Below are 20,521 nucleotides of genomic sequence, written 5' to 3'. Positions count from 1 at the left end.
CAAAGGGCAAGATGTTGGATGAGTCATTCATTTTTATTTGGTTATTTTCCCAGAATCCAAAATTAGATTTGTAGCCTTTTCAAATGGAGTTACTATTAATGGCTATTATGTTCTTTTAAAAAAATTCTAAAACCATAGTCACTTGAAAAAAAAGAACAAGATAAACTCTGACATGTTAAGTGCTAAAGGTGACCAAAAGCCAAGGGCAGTCATGATGAGAGAAGCTTAGATCTGACTACTTAGCAGTTCCCTCAAGGGTCAAACTAATTTTACAAATTTACAGACTGTACTTTGCAAATAAGCTTTATTCTGCAGTATTTCAACGAGATTGTTTTTTTTTCACTCCTTCTTTTAAAATGGAGATATAATTCATACTCCATAATATTCACCCTGTAAAGCATACAATTCAGTGCATGCTAAGTCACTTCAGTTGTGTCTGAGTCTTTGCAACCACATGGACTGTAGCCCATAAGGCTCCTCTGTCCATGGGCTTCTCCAGGCAACATACTGGAGTGGGTTGCCAATTCCTCCTTAGGGGATCTTCCTGACACAGGGATTGAACCTGGGTCTCCTGCATTGCAGGTAGATTCTTTACTGTCTGTGCCACCAGGAAAGCAATTCAGTAGTGTTTTTTTTTTTTTTTTAATATATTCACAGAGTTGTGCAACCATCACCACTATCTAATTTTATGTCAGCAAATTTGGAAAACTCAGCAGTGGCCACAGGACTGGAAAAGGTCAGTTTTCACTCCAATCCCAAAGAAGGGCAATGCCAAAGAATGTTCAAATTACTGTACAGTTGTGCTCATTTCACATGCTAGCTGGTGGCTCAGATGGTAAAGAATCTTCCTGCATTGCAGGAGACCTGGGTCGGGAAGATCCCCTGGAGAAGGAAATGGCTACTCACTCCAGTATTCTTGCCTTGAGATCTCCAAGGACAGAGGAACTTGGGACTACAGTTCATGGAGTCACAAAGAGCTGGACACAACTGAGCGACTAACACACTCATACATGCTAGCAATATTATGCTCAAAATCCTTCATGCGAGGCTTCAGCAGTACATGAACTAAAAACTTCCAGATGTATAAGCTGGGTGTAGAAAAGGCAGAGGAACCACAGATCAAATTGCCAACATTTGCTGGATCCCAAAGAAAGCAAGGGAATTCCAGAAAAACATCTATTCCTGCTTCATTGACTATTCTAAAGCCTTTGACTGTGCAGATCACAACAAACTGTGGAAATTTCTTAAAGAGATGGGAATACCAGACCACCATACCTGTCTCCTGAGAAACCTGTATGCAGGTCAGGAAGCAACAGTTAGAACCGGACATGGAACAACAGACTGTTTCAAAATTGGGAAAGGAGTACATCAGGGCTGTGTATTGTCACCTTGCTTATTTAACTTACATGCAGAGTACATCATGTGAAATGCTGGGTTGGATGACTTATAAGCTGGAGTCAAGATTACTGGGAGAAATAACAACCACCTCAGATATACAGATAATGATGGCACTCCAAAGGCAGAAAGTGAAGAGGAACTAGAGAGCCTCTTGATGAGGGTGAAAGAGGAAAGTGAAGAAGCTGGCTTAAAACTCAACATTCAAAAAATAAGATCATGTCATCTAGTCCCATCACTTCATAGCAAATAGATGGGAAAAAATGTAAATAATGAGAGGCTTTATTTTTTTGGGCTCCAAAGTCACTGCAGGTGGTGACTGCAGCTAGGAAATTAAAAGATGCTTGCTCCTTGGAAGGAAAGCTATGACAAACCTAGACAGCATATTAAAAAGCAGAGACATCACTTTGCTGACAAAGGTCCGTCTAGTCAAAGCTATGGTTTTTCCAGTAGTCATGTATGGATGTGAGAGTTGGACCATAGAGAAAGTTGAGCACCAAAGAAGTGATGCTTTCAAATTGTGGTGCTGAAGAAGACTCTTGAGATTCCCTCAGACTGCAAGGAGGTCAAACCAGTCAATCCTCAAGGAAATCAACCCTGAATATTCATTGGAAGGACTGATACTGTAGCTGAAACTCCAATACTTTTGGCCACCTGATGTGAACAGCCGACTCATTGCAAAAGACCCTGGTGCTGGGAAGGATTCAGAGCATGAGAAGTGGGCAACAGAGAATGAGATGGTTGGATAGCATCACCAACTTAATGGACATGAGTTTGAGTGAACTCCAGGAGATAGTGAAGGACAGGGAAGCCTGGTGTGCTGCATGCAGTTCATGGGGTCGCAAAGAGTTGAACATTACTTAGTAACTGAACAACAACAAGTAAGCAGTCACTATCCATTCTGCCTTTTCCCCCTGGTAACCACTGATTAATTTCCTGGCTTAATGTATTTGTTTATTCTGGTCATTTAAAAATGGACTGGAATCACGAAATGGCATTCATACAATGTGTGGTCTGTTGTGTCTGTCTCCTTTCACTTAGTATGATACCTTCATGGCTCATCCATATTGCAGCATGAATCAACACCTCATTTTAATGGCAAGATGGTATTCTGTTATATTGAATATACCACCTTTGTTTATCCAGTCATCTGTTGATAGCAACTTGGGTTGTTTCTACCTTTTGGCTATCGTGAATAATGTTGCTCAAAACAAGTGTACAAGCATCTGTTAGAGTTTTCAATTCTCTTGGAGTTTTCAGTTAGGAGTAGAATTGCTGGATCATACGGTAACTCTGTGTTTAAGTTTTTGAGGAACTACTAAACTGTTCTCCAAAGTGGCCAAACCATTCACATTCCCATCAGCAGTGTATTAGGGCCCCAATCTCTCTGTATCTTCAGGTTATTATATCTTGTTGATTTATATACAGTCTAGATGGTATGAAGAGATACTTTATGTTTGAACTGGATTGCCCTAATGACTAACAATGTGTTTATTGACCATTCATACACCTTCTTTGGAGAAATGTCTTTTCAGATTCTTTGCCAATTTTTTAGTTGGGTAATTTTTCTTTTTATTTTTGAGTTGTATGAGTTTTTTATATATTCTAGACACAAATCCTTTATCAGATAGCCAGCTGACTTTGACAAGGATGCAAAAGAGTTTCTGTGGCAGAAGGATGGCCTTTTGGCAAATGGTGTTGGAGCAACTGGACATCCAGAGGCACCAGAAGTATGATAGGATCCCTAAAGCAACCAAAAAAAAAAAAACATTGGTAAACTGGACTTCATCAAATTTAAAAACTTTTATTCTATGAAAGATCTGTTAGGATAAAAATACTGGGAAAAAGTGTTTGCAGATCTTTTAAATTTTTAATTAATGAGTGAATGAATGCCTGTGCTGGGTTTTTGTTGCTGAACATATAGGTATAGGCAAGTGGGAGCTACTCTTTGTTGGCATGCACAGGCTTCTCATTGTGCTGGCTTCTCATGTTGCAAAGCACAGGCTTTAGGCATGTGAGCTTCAGTAGTTGCAGCACACGGGCCCTAGAAAGCATAGGCTCCTGTAGTTGTGGTGCATGGGCTTAGTTGCCCTGCAGCATGTGGAATCGTCCTGGAACCAGGGATTGAACCCACATCTTCTGCATTGGCAGGTGGATTCTTTTATTTTTAAATATAAAAAAATTTTAATCAGAGGCTAATTGCTTTACAATGTTGTGCTGGTTTGTGCCATTCATCAACATGAATCAGCCATAGGTATACATATATCCCTTCCCTCTTGAACCTCAGTAGCACGTAGATTCTTAACCACTGAACCACCAGGAAAGTCCCAGATCTTTTTATTTTGTAGGCTTTTTATTATTGAGTTGTAAAAGTTATTTATATACGCTGAATACCAAACTTTTCAGATAAAAGATTTGCAAATATTTCCTTCCTGTGATTTGTCTCTTTACTTTCTTGATAATGTTCTTTGAAGCACAGAAGTTTTAAGTTTTGATGAAGTTCAGTTTATCTAGGTTTTTCTTTGGCTGCTTGTGCTTTAGGTGTCATACCTAAGAAACCACTGTCTAGTCCAAAGCCATGAAGATATATATTTATGTTTAATTCTAAGAGTTTGGTTATTTTAGTTGTTACATTTAGGTTTTTGATTCATTTTTGAGTTATTTTGTGTATGGTGTGAAGCAGGGCTCCAATTTCATTCTTTCTTTTCTTTTGCAAAAACTTTTATAGTTAAAATCCCCAATATGACTTCTAAGTTATTATTTTAAAAACTTTTATTTGACTATAGTAAGAATAATATAATCAAATCAATATAATTCAGTCAACATCCTTTGACTTATTTTCATTTCCAAGGAAAGAAAAATACTTTGCACATGAGTAAATATTAGCAAGTTGAGCACAAAGTTATATATGATGACCGATTTCATTCTTTTGTGTGTGGGTATCTAGTTATCCCAGGACCATTTATTCTCCCCAATTTTTCAAATAATGGGAGTAAGGCAACACATTTACAAGAGACTTGGAAAATACAAAGTTACATATAGTTCTATATATTATAATTATTTAAGTAGATAAATTAAGATTTTAATTGGAGTTTCAATATCAAACACTCAAAAATTAATAGAATGAAAACACAGAAAAGTAGAAGGATGTAGTAGACCTGAAAAGCCTTATGAACCAATTCAACATGATTAAGATTTATACAATTTTCACACAACAGCAGGATACAAATTCTATTCCAGTTCCCATAGACTATAAACTAGGAGACACTGGAACATATCCAGAGACATATAACAAGGTGCAAAAGTTTCATGGTCTAAAGGTATTGAAATCATATAATCTGTTCTCTTATCACTGTAGAATTATGCTGGAAATCAAAATCAAAAGATACTCGAAAATAACCCACATATTTTCAAGTGCAATGTGACGTTTACCAAGAGAGACCTTTGACTTAGCCATTGAAAGCTTCAATGAAGTTAAAAGACTAAAAAACCAGAGGGCGATTGCAGAGAAGAAAACATTTAAATGAGAAATTAGTATCAAAATGAGAAGTTAATATTAAAAATACTTTAACAAAATCCCATGTTATTCAGAAATTAAATGTCCACTTTTAAGTGATGGGTGTGTCTAAGAAGCCATGACAAGGAAAATTAGAAAAATATTTGTAGTAGAATAAAAATGAAAAGAATTTATCAGAATTTGTTTCATGAAGCTGAAGCTGCTCAATGCAACTAAATACAATGTGGAATTTTAAATAAGCTATGAAAACAGATAATGGACACTAGCATAAAATTTGGTGAAATTTGAACAAAATCTGTAATTAATAATCCTGTATCATATATTAATTTTTTTTTACAACAGAGTATTTTTTTTATATTCTCAGAATTGGATTAGAAGTTTCAAGCCTCATTCACATTAAAAAAAATCACCAAGATAATAAGCTTTCTAGACTTTTATCAGTAATACTAAGTGGAACTCTATCAAAGTTTTGAGTGAATATAAATTAGAAATCTGGCATTCTACTCATACTTAGTCAAACAAGTGAAACCAAAATGTCATAAAATTTTTAGCTAGGCAAAAATAGGATCCTAAGTTTCTTAAAATGTATATATTATATATACTATATATATACATATATATACACATATACACACACACACACAAAAGCTTTCTTACTATACTAGGTATTAAGAAAGAACAGAGGAGAAATTGGAAAACATAAACTAAATGAAATGGCAATACTGAATATGAAATAGAGAAATGAAACAAACTAGATAAAAGTAAAAGATCATCATATAATCCAGTTGTTTTTAAAGATAGCTGTTCATTGGAGTCACATCCAGAGCTCTGGAAAAAAAACAACACCTGGGTATTTGTATTTTTCAAAAAATTCCAAGTAATGTGCATCTGGATTTTAAAAAGTGATTACAGGTTTTCCTATTTCATGGTAATTTTGGTGATATAGGGTTCTATTATTATTATTTTTTTGACCAATCATGATTTAATGGTACTAAGTGAATAACAGTTACATAATCACAACAGTAAAAGATGATTATTAGTTTTCACAGTCAATATCCAGACAAAAGATAATTACAGTTGCAAGCCATAATGGAAACATGACTAACCTAACAATATAAAATAATTACATACAATTTAGGGGATTAAGTAGAGTGATGTGGTAACTGGAAGTGCTTATGACATGCATATGTTTTCATCCATCCAACAAGTCTATGTCCTGTGGTTGGCACATTTAATCCATTTACAGTTAAGGTCATTATCAATATGTATGATCCTATTACCATTTTCTTAATTGTTTTGTTTTTTTGTAGGTCTTTTCCTTTTCTTGTGTTTCTTGCCTAGAGAAGTTCTTTTTGCATTAGTTGAAAAGCTGGTTTGGTGGTGCTGAATTCTCTTAACTTTTGCTTGTCTGTTAAGCTTCTGATTTTTCCATCAAATCTGAATGAGTCTTCTTGGTTGTAGGTTCTTCCCTTTCATCACTTTAAATACATTGTGCCATTCCCTTCTGGCATAGATTTCTGTTGAGAAATCAGCTGATAACCTTATGTGAGTTCTCTTGTATGCTATTTGTTGTTTTTCCCTTGTTGCTTTTAATATTTTGTCTTTAATTTTTGTCAGTTTGATTACTGTGTGTCTCAGTATGTTCCTCCTTGGGTTTATCCTTCCTGGGACTCTCTGTGCTTCCTGCACTTGGTTGACTATTTCCTTTTCCGTGTTAGGGAAGTTTTCAGCTATTAGCTCTTCAAATATTTTCTCGAGTCTTCTGTCTTCTCCTTCTGGGACTTCTATAATGCTAACGTTGGTGCATTTAATGTTGTCCTAGAGGTCTCTTAGGCTGTCTTCATTTTTTTCCTCTATGTTCTGCTTTGTGGCAGTGATTTCCACCATTCAGTCTTCCAGGTCACTTATCCATTCTTCTGCTCAGTTATTCTGTTGATCCTTCTAGTGTATTGTTCATCTCTGTTTGTTTATTCTGTAGTTCTTGTTGGTCTTTGGTAAACATTTCTTGGATCTTTTCCATTCTTTTTCTGAGACTGTGGATCGTCTAAGCTATCATTCTGAATTCTTTTTCGAGAAGATTGCCTGTCTCCATTTCATTTAGCTGTTTTTCTGGGCTTTTATCTTGTCCCTTCATCTGGGACATAACCTCTGCCTTTTCATTTTGATTAACTTTCTGTGATGTGGTTTTCGTTTTGGTGGCTGTGGGATTGTAGTTCTTGCTTATTCTGTCTGTCCTCTGGTGGATGAGGTTAAGAGGCTTGTATAGGCTTCCTGATGGGAGGGACTAGAGGTGGGAAAAACTAGGTCTTGCTCTGGTGGGCAGGGCTGTGCTCAGTAAAACTTTAGTCTGATTGTCTGCTGATGGGTGAGGCTGTACTCCCTCCCTGGCAGTTTTTTGGACTGAGGTGACCCCATCCTGGAGTCTATAAGCTAGGGTTAATGGTGAACTCCAAGATGGCTCATGTGCCAAGGGACACCTCTTTGGACTGCTGCTCCCAGTGCCCCTATCCCTGCAGCGAGCCGTGGCCAAGGCCACGGAGACCCTCCAGCACTAAGCAGGTAGTCTTCTATGAGGTGACTGTTCCTTTCCCCTGGGTCTTGGCACACATAAGATTTTGTTTGTACCCTCCAAGAGTGGAGTCTCTGTTCCCCCCAGTTCTGTGGAAGTTCTGTAATCAAATTCCACTGGCCTTCAAAGTCAGTTTCTGTGGGGATTCCTAGTCCCTTTGCCAGATACCCAGGCTGGGAAGCCTGACATAGGTCTCAGAACCTTCACAACAGTAGGAGAACTTTTTTGGTATTACTGTCCTCCAGTTTGTGAGTCACTCACCCCATGAGGATGGGATTTGATTTTATGGTGACTGCAGCTCTCCTTACCATCTTGTTACAGCTTCTCCTTTGTCTTTGGACATGGGGTATCTCTTTTTGGTGGGTTCCTGCATCCTCCTGTAGATGGTTGTTCAACAGCCAGTTGTGATTCTGGTGCTCTTTGCAGGAGGAGATGAGCACATGTCCTTCTGCTCCACCACCTTGAACCAATCTACAGCACCATTTGTTGAATAGACTATTCTTTTCCTATTGAATGTCTTGGCACCCTTGTTGAAAATCAATTGACCATAAATGTATTGGTTTATTTCTGAACTCTCAATTCTATTCCATTGATTTTTATGTCTATCCATCTGCTTGTATCACACTGTCTTAAATACTGTAGGCTTGTGGTAAGTTCTGATATTGGGAAGTGTGAATCCTCCAGTTCTCTTCCTTTTTGAGATTGTATTTGGCCATTTGGGGCTGTTACATTTCCATGTGAATTTTAAGTTCTGCTTGTTAATTTCTACAAAAAAAGGGCAGCTGTGATTTTGATAGGAGTTGTGCTGGTTTTGTAAATATTGGGGGGAATACTGCTGTGTTTAACAATAGTAAGGACTTCCCTGGTGGTCCAGTGCAGTGGTTAAGACTCCACCTGCCAATGGACACAGGTTCGATTCCTGGAGACTCCACATACCACAGGGCAGCTAAGCCTGTGCACCACAGTTTGAGCACCCTAGAGCCTGTGCTCTGCCACAAGGGAATCCATTGCAATTAGATGCCTGTGCACTGTAACCAGAGAGTAGCCACAGCTAGAGAAAACCTGCAGCAGACATCCAGCACAGAAAAAACAAACAAACCCAAAACAGTAGGTCTTCCAAGTCATGGATACAGGAAGTCTTTCCATTCATTTATGTCTTCTCTAATGTCTTTCAATGATGTTTTATAGTTTTCAGTGTACAAGTCCGAGCATCTTTCTTTTGTCAAATTCATTCCCAGGAATCTTACCCTTTTTGGTGCCATTACAATTGGAATAGTTTTCTTAATTTCATTTTCAGATTGTTCATTGCCGCTACAAAGCTGATTTTGTATATTGATCTTTATTCTGAAAAATTTCTGAACTCATTTATCTCTTGATTTTAGGTGGATTCTTTTGGGGTTTCTGTAGCTACAAAATCATATCTACAAATACAGTGTTACTTCTTACCTTCCTATCTGGATGCCTTTTACTACTTTTTCCTGCTCAACTGCTCTGGCTTGACTCCTCCAGTATAATGTTGAATAAAAGCGATTAGAGTAGGCATCCTTGTCTAATTTCCTCTTAGGAGGAAAAGCTTCCAGTCTTTCAATAAGTATGAAGTTAGTTGTGGGTTTTTCATAGACACCTTGATCAAGTTGCAGAGGCTCCCTTCTGCTCCTAGTATATTGAGTATTTTTATCCTCTGTGATCCACCTCCCAGAATACTGGAAATAAAAGCAAAAATAAACAAATGGGATCTAATTAAAATTAAAAGCTTCTGCACAACAAAGGAAACTATAAGCAAGGTGAAAAGACAGACTTCTGAATGGGAGAAAATAATAGCAAATGAAGCAACTGACAAACAACTCATCTCAAAAATATACAAGCAACTTATGCAGCTCAATTCCAGAAAAATAAATGACCCAATCAAAAAATGGGCCAAAGAACTAAATAGACATTTCTCCAAAGAAGACATATGGATGGCTAACAAACACATGAAAAGATGCTCAACATCACTCATTATCAGAGAAATACAAATCAAGACCACAATGAGGTACCATTTCACACCAGTAAGAACGGCTGTGATCCAAAAGTCCACAAGCAATAAATGCTTGAAAGGGTGTGGAGAAAAGGGAACCCTCTTACACTGTTGGTGGGAATGCAAACTAGTACAGCCACTATGGAGAACAGTGTGGAGATTCCTTAAAAAATTGCAAATAGAACTACCTTATGACCCAGCAATCCCACTTCTGGGCATACACACCGAGGAAACCAGAATTGAAAGAGACACGGGTACCCCACTGTTCATCGCAGCACTGTTTATAATAGCCAGGACATGGAAGCAACCTAGATGTCCATCAGCAGATGAATGGATAAGAAAGCTGTGGTACATATACACAATGGAGTGTTACTCAGCCCTTAAAAAGAATACATTTGAATCAGTTCTAATGAGGTGGATGAAACTGGAGCCGATTATACAGAGTGAAGTAAGCCAGAAAGAAAAACACCAATACAGTATACTAACACATATACATGGAATTTAGAAAGATGGTAATGATAACCCTATATGCAAGACAGCAAAAGAGACACAGATGTATAGAGCAGACTTTTGGACTCAGAGGGAGAGGGAGAGGGTGGGATGATTTGGGAGAATGGCATTGAAACATGTATACTATCATGTAAGAAACGAATCGCTAGTCTAGGGTTTGATACAGGATACAGGATGCTTGGGGCTGGTGCACTGGGATGACCCAGAGAGATGTTATGGGGAGGGGAGGTGGGAGGGGGGTTCAGGGTTGGGAACTCATGTACACCTGTGGTGGATTCATGTCAATGTATGGCAAAACCAATACAGTATTGTAAAGTAAAAAAATAAAATTTAAATAAAAAAAAAGAAATCATAAAAAAAAAGAATGTTGAATTTTGTCAAATGCTTTTTCTGCATCTATTCAGGTGGTCATGTGTTCTCCCTACCCCTTTATTCTATCAATTGGGTATATTACATTGACTGATTTTCCTTTGTTGAACCAACTCTGTATTCCTGGGACAAATTATAATCCTTTTTATATGCTGCTGATTTTGGTTTGCTGGTGTTTGTTGAAGATTTTTGCAACTATATTCATAAGTGATACTGATTTGGAGCTTTTTTCTTTTTTATGATATCACTGACTGGTCCTGATATCAAGATGACACTGGCCTTACAAAATGAGACAGGAAATCACTCTTCATTTTTCAAAGTCAAAGAACAGATCCTATCAGCTCTGTCAGAAATTGGGCTAGGACATACATTTACTGATTGGTCATTGCATAGATACTTGAGTCCATTTGTTTTACATGATAAAAGGCAGAAAGGTCCTTAACACATTATTGACTAGAGATATATTAATTCATCTTTTCTTACCTGAACATTATTGACCGGAGATGTATTAATACATTTTTTGAGAGTGATACAATTAACATTACCATGTGAAGTTGTTAGAGTTTAAAATTGATCAAGTGTTCATTATACAACGTAAGATTGTCATGATCATTCACATTTTGCTCTGTTGGATTTTTCTTCCAACTTTGTGTATGTTATAACTGCAAGTTTATTACCATAAAATTTTCAAAAATGACACATTGTGAAATTTTGAGTAAATAAGAATTTTCCAGTAAATTTTATGCAGATACTTTCTCTGTTGTCTGTGCAACATATATAATAGTGTATCAGAAGATGATTTTTCAGAATACACTTCTAATTCAGATATGAATATTCAGTTCAGTTCAGTCACTCAGTCATGTCCGACTCTTTGTGACCCCATGAATTGCAGCACGCCAGGTCTCCCTGTCCATCACCAATACCTGGAGTTCACCCAAACTCATGTCCATCAAGTCGGTGATGCCATCCAGCCATCTCATCCTCTGTTGTCCCCCTCTCCTCCTGTCCCCGATCCCTCCCAGCATCAAAGTCTTTTCCAGTGAGTCAACTCTTCACATGAGGTGGCCAAAGTACTGGAGTTTCAGCTTTAGCATCATTCCTTCCAAAGAACACCCAGGACTGATCTCCTTTAGAATGGACTGGTTGGATCTCCTTGCAGTCCAAGGGACTCTCAAGAATCTTCTCCAACACCACAGTTCAAAGGCATCAGTCCTTTGGTGCTCAGCTTTCTTCACAGTCCAACTCTCACATCCATACATGACCACTGGAAAATCCATAGTCTTGACTAGATGGACCTTTGTTGGAAAAGTAATGTCTGCTTTTGAATATGCCATCTCGGTTGGTCATAACTTTCCTTCCAAGGAGAAGCGTCTTTTAATTTCATGGCTGCAATCAGCATCTGCAGTGATTTTGGAGTCCCCCAAAATAAAGTCTGACACTGTTTCCACTGTTTCCCCATCTATTTCCCGTGAAGTGATGGGACTAGATGCCATGATCTTAGTTTTCTGAATGTTGAGCTTTAAACCAAATTTTTCACTGTCCTTTTTCACTTTCATCAAGAGGCTCTTTAGTTCCTCTTCACTTTCTGCCATAAGGGTGGTGTCATCTGCATATCTGAGGTTATTGATAATTCTCTCAGAAATCTTGATTCCAGCTTGTGCTTCTTCCAGCCCAGCGTTTTTCATGATGTACTCTGCACAGAAGTTAAATAAGCAGGGTGACAATATACAGCCTTGATGTACTCCTTTTCCTATTTGGAACCAGTCTACTGTTCTGTCCAGTTCTAACTGTTGCTTCCTGACCTGCATAGAGGTTTCTCAAGAGACAGGTTAGGTGGTCTGGTATTCCCATCTCTTATAGAATTTTCCACAGTTTATTGTGATCCACACAGTCAAAGGCTTTGGCATAGTCAATAAAACAGAAATAGATGTTTTTCTGGAACTCTCTTGCTTTTTCAATGATCCAGCAGATGTTGGCAATTTGATCTCTGGTTCCTCTGCCTTTTCTAAAACCAGCTTGAACATCTGGAAGTTCACGGTTCACATATTGCTGAAGCCTGACTTGGAGAATTTTAAGCATTACTTTACTAGCATGTGAGATGAGTGCAATTGTGCGGTAGTTTGAGCATTCTTTGGTATTGCCTTTCTTTGGGACTGGAATGAAAACTGACCTTTTCCAGTCCTGTGGCCACTGCTGAGTTTTCCACATTTGCTGGCATATTGAGTCCAGCACTTTCACAGCATCATCTTTCAGGATTTGAAATAGCTCAACTGGAATTCCATCACCTCCACTAGCTTTGTTCATATTGATGCTTTCTAAGGCCCACGTCACTTCACATTCCAGGATGTCTGGCTCTAGGTGAGTGATCACACCATTGTGATGATCTTGTTCGTGAAGATCTTTTTTTGTACAGTTCTTTTGTGTATTCTTGCCACCTCTTCTTAATATCTTCTGCTTCTGTTAGGTCCAGACCATTTCTGTCCTTTACTGAGCCCATCTTTGCATGAAATGTTCCCTTGGTATCTCTAATTTTCTTGAAGAGATCTCTAGTCTTTCCCATTCTGTTGTTTTCCTCTATTTCTTTGCACTGATCGCTGAAGAAGGCTCTTTTTGCTAGTCTTTGGAACTCTGCATTCAGATGCTTGTATCTTTCCTTTTCTCCTTTGCTTTTGTTCTCTCCAACAAAAATGACAAAAACCTTAGTGATTGATTCTGATATGGAAAGTGAAAATGAAGCTCGTGGTGCTGCAGAAGACTTTACAGGTGTGTCAGGTGTAACTATTGAATGTAATAACCTGAAAAGTGTTAGTGAGACAACAGAACTGATTTTTGGCCAGCCAAAATAAAAATCACCAGCCACAGGCATTAGTTTTGGCAAAAATCCACTAGTCAATAGCAAGTTAAAAAAAAAAAATAGTAAGTTAACTGACAGCTCGTCATAGAATAGAAGGGAGCTGGCATTCCAGAGTAATTTTTGCAGCTTGGGGAACAGCAGAAGCTTCAAGTTTGTGGGTACAATAGGGGCATCATAACATGAAGGCTCCAGACTAAAAAAGATAAAGGGCCACCTTTTTTCCTCCATACTCAGAAGTTGGAGGATATGTCCATTCTCTTCAACTTTTAAAACCTCAACTGCTATAAAAGCAAAACAAGGAATAACACTTACCTTACCTAACCTAATTTTTTTATAGTGTGAGTTCCCTTGCTCCTGAGATAAACTATATGAAGAAACAGACATCTTGGTAATCCTGCCACCTGGAATACATGATTACATTTTTTTTAACATTGACATTATACTCATAAATAAAACAACATCAAGGGAAAATGGCTTTGGGGGCCACAGCACACTGGGCAGAAGACTAATTTTCTAGTGCTCACAGAGTACATGGTCCCTTAGATGCCCAAGAAGGAAGGGCTTGACATTTTCCAAGGGGCTGACACAATCTGTAAATTTACCTCAAATGTGAGCTAGGGAATGGAGAGTCACATGGGGAAGACAATGTCCTACAATGAAAATGACCCACAGCTTATGTAATTTAGCCAAAATGATTTTCTTTTAAATAGACAATCATTCTTTGATGGTGGTAGTGGACAATAATTATTATCTTTTCCTTGAATAGTTACAAGGATAATCATATATTTGCAAAGGCAGCATTCCCAATTCAGAGGTGTCATTTAATGTTGGAATCTGAAAGCTATGAAAGCAACCTACACATGGCTGTGCTGCTCAGGAGAGATCTGACTTTCTTGCTCCAAACTGAAGTACAATGGGCAGGCCCTTCCATGGCCTTCATGTATCCGTGTTCTCAGCCCATACTGTCCTAGCCTCACTGGCTTATGACTTTCTCCCCTGTGGGAACAGTGCTCTGAGGGAAGGGAAGGACTATACTCTACTCACTCAGTCTCTAGGGTCCTGAATATTGTCAGTTCCCCATACATGCTTTGGGCTTTTTTTCTTTTTAAACAATTTTTTACAATGTAAACTTGGGACAAACCTCAGTTGGGTTCTAAGTATTTATAATTTAAAAATAAATTTCAGTAATGTGATTTATAAGAAGATTGATCAGTAATCTCAGAAAGATGAGTGGGTTTAAAATCTCCTCCCACATAAGAAAGGGAAATGGCAAAACTTGTAGCAACAGAGTCACCTCCTCACTCGACCAAAGGGAAAGGAGTGGGCTTGTGGGGAAGTGAGAAGGAAAAGATACTCTTTAAAAAAAAAATTATTTCATTTATTTTTGGCTGTGCTGGGTCTTTGTTGCTGCCCAGGGGCTTTCTCTAGTTGCAGTGAGTGGGGGCTACTCTAGCTGTGGTGTGCAGACTTCTCATTGCTGTGGCTTCTCTTGTAGAGCATGGGCTCTAGGCGCTCTGGCTTCAGCAGTTGTGGCACTTGGGCTCAGTAGTGGTGCTGCATGGGCTGAGTTGCCCTGTGGCATGTGGGATCTTCTTGGACCAGGGATCAAACTGTGTCCCCTGCATTGACAGCAGATTCTTTTTTTTTTTTAATTAAAAAATATTTATTTTATTATTTGGCTGTACCAGGTCTTAATTGTGACCTGTAGGATCTGGTTCCCTCAAGAGGGACTGAACCCTCTACTTTGGGAGCATAGAGTCTTAGCCACTGGACCACCACGGAAGTCCCTAAAATTTTTTTTAATGTTAATTTTTAAAATTGAAATATAGTTGATTTGCAGTGTTTCAGGTATACAGCAAAGTGACTCAGTTTTTTATATATATGTGTATGTATATGTATATAGATATTAAAGGTGGCGCTAGTGGTAAAGAACTTGTCTGGCAGGCAGATTCTTAACCACTAGACCATCAGGGAAGTCCGGAAAAGATGTTTTTAACTTCCTTTTACACAAGGGGCGACTTCATGGGGTTACCTTCCTAGAGTCTCTTCCTGTGGAAACTAAGGTAGAGCAAGGCCATAGCATGTTTGCTACATGACTCCTCATTCACTCTCTGCCTGACCCAGGAGTTTTCCTGGTCCTTGTGCAGCTAGGATCCTAGCTGCTGAGATGCAGGAAGTAGATTCTCCTTTCCTTTATGCAATATCACCCTAACAGAAAAGGGAATGGACCCAAACGTGCTTAAATTTGGAAGCTACATAAATGTCTGTATCACTGTATTGTAATGTTGTAGATACAGGCCTAAGGTTCTGACTGGCCCACATGGCCACAGAAGGTGGATGGGGCCTTCTCTGGGAGAGTGGCAGGATAGAAAGAGTACAATACAGAAAAAATATTTGAAGAAATAATAGCTAAAAAGCTTGGTGAAAGACAAATCTACATATTTATGAAGCTGAGTAAACTCCAAATAGGAAAAACCCAAAGAAATCCATGCTGAGACAAATCATAATCAAAATGTTGAAAACAAAAGGCAAAGAAAAAAATCTTGAAAGCAGCCTGAGAAAAATGACACATTACTGACAGGAGACCAGTGAGCTGAATGACTACGTTTTTCTCATCAGACACCACAGAGGTCAGAAGGAACAGGCACAACATTTTAAAAGCGCTGAGGGAAAAGAAATGTCAACCTAGGGATAAAGGTGAAATGAAGATATTCTCAGCTGAAAGCAAAGTAACAGAATTCATAGCCAGCAGATCTGCTCTAAAAGAATTGCTAAACCAGATTCATCAGATAGAAGGAAAATTACATAAGAAGGAAACTTGGAACAACAAACTATTTTCCCCCTCCAGAATTCTTTAAAATATATCTAATGGTTGAAAGTAAAAAATACAACACTGTCTGATGGGATTTTCCATGTATATAGATGCTATATACTTACTAATATATAGGGGTAAAAGTAAAGATCTATATGGAGGGAAGGTTTCTACATTGCAACTGAAGTGCTAAAAAACTGATTCTAGGTATTTATTTTGTAATCCCTAAGCAACCACTACAAAATTATACAAAAAGATAAAATCATAATATGATTTTATGAATGTTTAAATGACCCAAAAGAAGGTAAGAAAGGGAAACAAAGGAATAAAAAAGAGGGGGAAAAGCAGATGATAAAAAAGAGTTGACCTAGGTCCAAACATAGCAATAATTGCATTAAACATAAATAGTCTAAGCACATCAATTAAAAGATAGATTGGCAGGGTGGATTAAAAAACATAACTATATGCTGTTTATAAAAACACTATTTCAAATATAAATAGACATAATGTGTTTACAGATTAGATGACTCAACATAGTAAAGATGCCAATTTCCCCCTAACTGATTTACATATTTAATGCAAATAATAATGAAAAAGCAAGATGTTTGTGTCTCTGTGTGTGTGTAGTTATAGACAAGTTGCTACTACAATTTACATGAAAGAGCAAAGGAACTAGACCAGCTAAAACAGTTTGGGGAAAAAAAAATAAAGTTGGCAGAATCATATACCTGATTTTAAGACTTGCTATAAAGGTACAATAATTAAAACTGTGGTACTGGTGAAGGGAAACAGGCACAAAAATCAATAGAACAGAATACAGAATATAGAAATAGACTCATAAAAATATGGCCCTTTGATTTTTGATAACGGTGAAAAAAGATTTAATAGAGAAAGCAACCACTCAGCATAACCAGATCTGGGGATACTGTGGTGAACAAATCAAAGACTAAATGCAAATGACAAGGCTCTCGGGCTTTTCTTAAAACTCAGATCTGGCAAAAGCTGGCCTATATTTCCCTGGAGCTGAGTGCTGACAATTTCTTTAACACAAGACCTTGCATTCCCCAGTGTGTCACAGCTTCCAGGGCACCTTTCTGTTTCTCTTGATACCAAGATTCCATTAGATGTAATTTATTATCCCACTTACATGACTGTCCTATTATTTTCTCTCAGAAATCTGTTTCTCTGGATCTATGTCTCTATTAAAAGATGGAGGAAGAAAAGATAAACAAGGAAGGCTATGGGTTTTAAAAGAAGGTATTTTTTCTTTACAGAAGGGCAATATATTCTCATAATTTTAATATGTACACATCATCTCCTTAGTTTCACATGTTGAGTGTTGCTTGACTCCTAGACTGGTAGAACAATGTAAACAAAAAGTGATATAAATAATTGTAGCTGTAGAGTGGTCTAAGAAGTTGGAGGAGTGGGTGGTGTTTGGGCAGCTGAGTCTACAGGTCCCAGGAAGGTTCCATTAGGGGAGCAAAAGCCAAGAAGAAGCAATTGTGCAATAGTGGACCCCTCAAGAGCTTCTCACTGTTACTTCAGATAACACAAGGCACCCTTCTGTACACTCTTGTGTGACTCTCATTTATAGTCTTCTGTAACAGATGGGTAATGTCTTAAAAGCAGAGATTAATTATATTTCTTTGTGTCTCCAGGGTTTATTACAATGTCTGATATGTTTTATGTATTCAGTAACTTTTAAAATTACAGTTGACCCTGGAACATAATGCAGGGGGCTATGGGTGCTGACCCTCCATGCAGCTGAAAAATCCATGTATAATTTCTAGTCAGCCCTCTGTATCCATGGTTCCTTTGTATCTTTAGCTCATCTGTATCCACAGATTCAAACAACACAAAGAAGTTTGACAAAAAATAGTTTCAACACAAAGAAATGCATCCAAAAAGAACCAAATGAATTGTGAAAAATATATAATCGGCCTCTGAAAACAGCTGTACAGCCAGGTTGGGTTTTCTTAGTTACAGTGAAACTGGAATTGATAGGTGCAGCTGGGATAACAATTCTGATACAAAATGATACACCACAATGTACTTATTCAGGATAAAAATTCTAAACTAATGGGTCAAACCAATAAGGAAGACTTCTATTCCTGACAAACATGGTTATTCAATATTGTTAATGTGTGTTAGAATTTGATCTTTTCAATTATGATCATCAAAATGACCCCAAACAGAAGAGGATCACTTTCTATTACTGTTTTGGGAAAATTTTTAAAGTCAAATAGTAACTGATGCTTGAGTTTAATCCATGATTAGGTCTGAAATGCTGTACAGATTCTATACCAGCTGAGCTACCAGGGAAGCCCAAAGGGCGTGTTGCCTCCCGGATGGGGAACCCTGGTCTCCCGCATCACAGGCGGGGATACTCACCACTATGCAATGAGGATGGTGTACCATATCAACTCTTTGATAAAATATATGCAGAAAGAGCAAAGACGCAGTGTGTGTGTGAGTTGCTCAGTTGTGTCCAACTCTGCGACTCCATGGACTGTAACCTGCCAGGCTCCTCTGTCCATGGAATTCTCCAGGCAAGAACACTGGAATGGGTTGCCATTCCCTTCTCCAGGGGATCTGCCTGATCCAGGAAATGAACTCAGGTCTCTTGCATTGCAGGCAGATTCCTTTTTACCGTCTGAGCCACCAGGGAAGCCCAAAAAAGCAGCAGATGACTTCAAAGTGTTCAACAATAACATAAATCATTATTTTTATTATTATTCAAATACTTTTACAAATTAACTCTCTTTGAAGAGATAGCAATGTAGCTTCACCACAGTTAGGTTATATAAAACATAAGTATTATAATGTGAAGCTTTTCAAGTCCTTACTTTAAACACCAATTAAAAAACTCAGTAAGGGTAGAAGAGATAGGGCTCTAAAAATAAAAATTCTGAACATCTATAATCAGAGGCAACACAGGAATAAAATAAACAAGAATTATTATAGATTATTTGTCTTAAGGTGTACAGCAGGACACACACACACTTTTGCATTTAATTTAGAAAGCATAACAACATAGTGAATATCCCAACCCCACAACCTCATCACTAGGTAACTGCAAGAGTTCTTATCTCTCCTTGTATGTTCTTCCCCATTCTATCTTTCCATCTCACCTCCCCAAATCCCCACTGTCATGAAGCAATCACTGCCTTTTTTGTGGCATTGGTGAGAAAAAACTGGGAACATTTTTAAGAGTGAAATTAATGCAAGTCACCTTGAGTAGAAAAACTCGTTTAGATCTGTCTCCTACTCACATAGTATGGACAGAAAGCAGCATCCCTGCTGCTATGAAATCTTATGTTGGCAACAACCCCATTAAAAATGAGTTATTTTACTCCCTTGTAAGTCTTTACAAAATGGATTTTTATGTGACCTCACCTTGAAATATTATATTAAGCTGATCAAAATAAGCCTATTTTTTTTCCCAGCTTCTGAAAATAAAGATGTTTCAGCATACCACAGCATACCATTTCTATTAGAATATACTTAGTGGTGGTGTGTGTGCTCAGTCGTGTCTGACTCTTTGCAACCCCATGGACTGTAGCCCACCAGGCTCCTCAGTCCATGGAATTTTCCAGGTAAGAATACTGGAGTGGGTTGCTATTTCCTACTCCAGGTGCTCTTCTGACCTAGGGATCAAACATGAGTCTTCCATGTCTACTGTATTAGCAGGCGGATTCTTTACCACTGAGCCACCTGGGAAGCCCCCAAATATACTCAAGAACAGATTAAAACACTTATAGGCGACTTACCTCATGTAAATTCAGTTCTTTTACTTTTTCTTTTAATATAACCTGTAAGACAAAAATGTATGCTTTTATGCCTGTTTATATCTGTAATTTAAAATATGTCTCATTTTACTCACAAATATTTTTCTTTTATATTCTTGTGTATATAGCTCATATCACCTCATTTTCAGTAATGGGGAGAATCTCTTTTACAGTTTGAGACAGAACATTTCAGCAATATTCTTTTAACTTGAGCAATGGTGAAATATTCTTACAGGCACTTTTAAAATCTCTTTGAGAACAGATTAAATTCTGAGAGACAACATTAATACACACCAATCTGGAGTAATTGCTAATATGGGGGGAAAGTAAATGAGATTGCTTGCCTCATGATTTGGTAAAACACAGTTTTGACTCATGGGACTGACTGGTAATTTGTAAAAGAATGAAAGGTAAGGTCAACCTTAATTTTTGAAGCTTTGCTTATTATTATACATCACTATCCTCAGAAAACTTTAGCTCTATCTAGAGTTATATAAATGGGCTTGAAATTCATCCAGGTGTTGTCCCTAACCTAACTTTACGGAGACTGCATGCATGCATGCGTGCTCAGTTGTGGCCAACTCTTTGCCACCCCATGGACAGCAGCCCAACAGGTTCCTCTGTCCATGGGATTCTACCCTAAGAATATTGGAGTGAGTTGCCATTTCCTCCTCCAGGGCATCTTCC

General features: G+C 38.0%; 1 protein-coding gene across 3 annotated transcripts in view; it reads right to left on the bottom strand.

The window, feature by feature from the left end:
- The window catches only part of RNF24 (ring finger protein 24), a 115,748-nt gene that overhangs the window by 8,512 nt on the left and 86,715 nt on the right, over positions 1–20,521 (bottom strand). For 2 of the 3 annotated variants that reach the window (XM_012188713.4, XM_027976831.3), the window contains exon 4: positions 19,817–19,858. In XM_012188713.4, the coding sequence (XP_012044103.1) occupies positions 19,817–19,858 (42 nt within the window). Of the gene's footprint in view, positions 1–597; positions 9,185–19,816; positions 19,859–20,521 lie in introns of those variants that run through there. The other variant, XM_060396900.1, reaches the window with a different exon arrangement.

Source organism: Ovis aries, chromosome 13, assembly GCF_016772045.2.
Source record: "Ovis aries strain OAR_USU_Benz2616 breed Rambouillet chromosome 13, ARS-UI_Ramb_v3.0, whole genome shotgun sequence".
In the NCBI taxonomy this organism is placed as follows: domain Eukaryota; kingdom Metazoa; phylum Chordata; class Mammalia; order Artiodactyla; family Bovidae; genus Ovis; species Ovis aries.
Note: the sequence above shows the minus strand (reverse complement) of the source record. Positions and strands in the feature narration are given on the sequence as shown.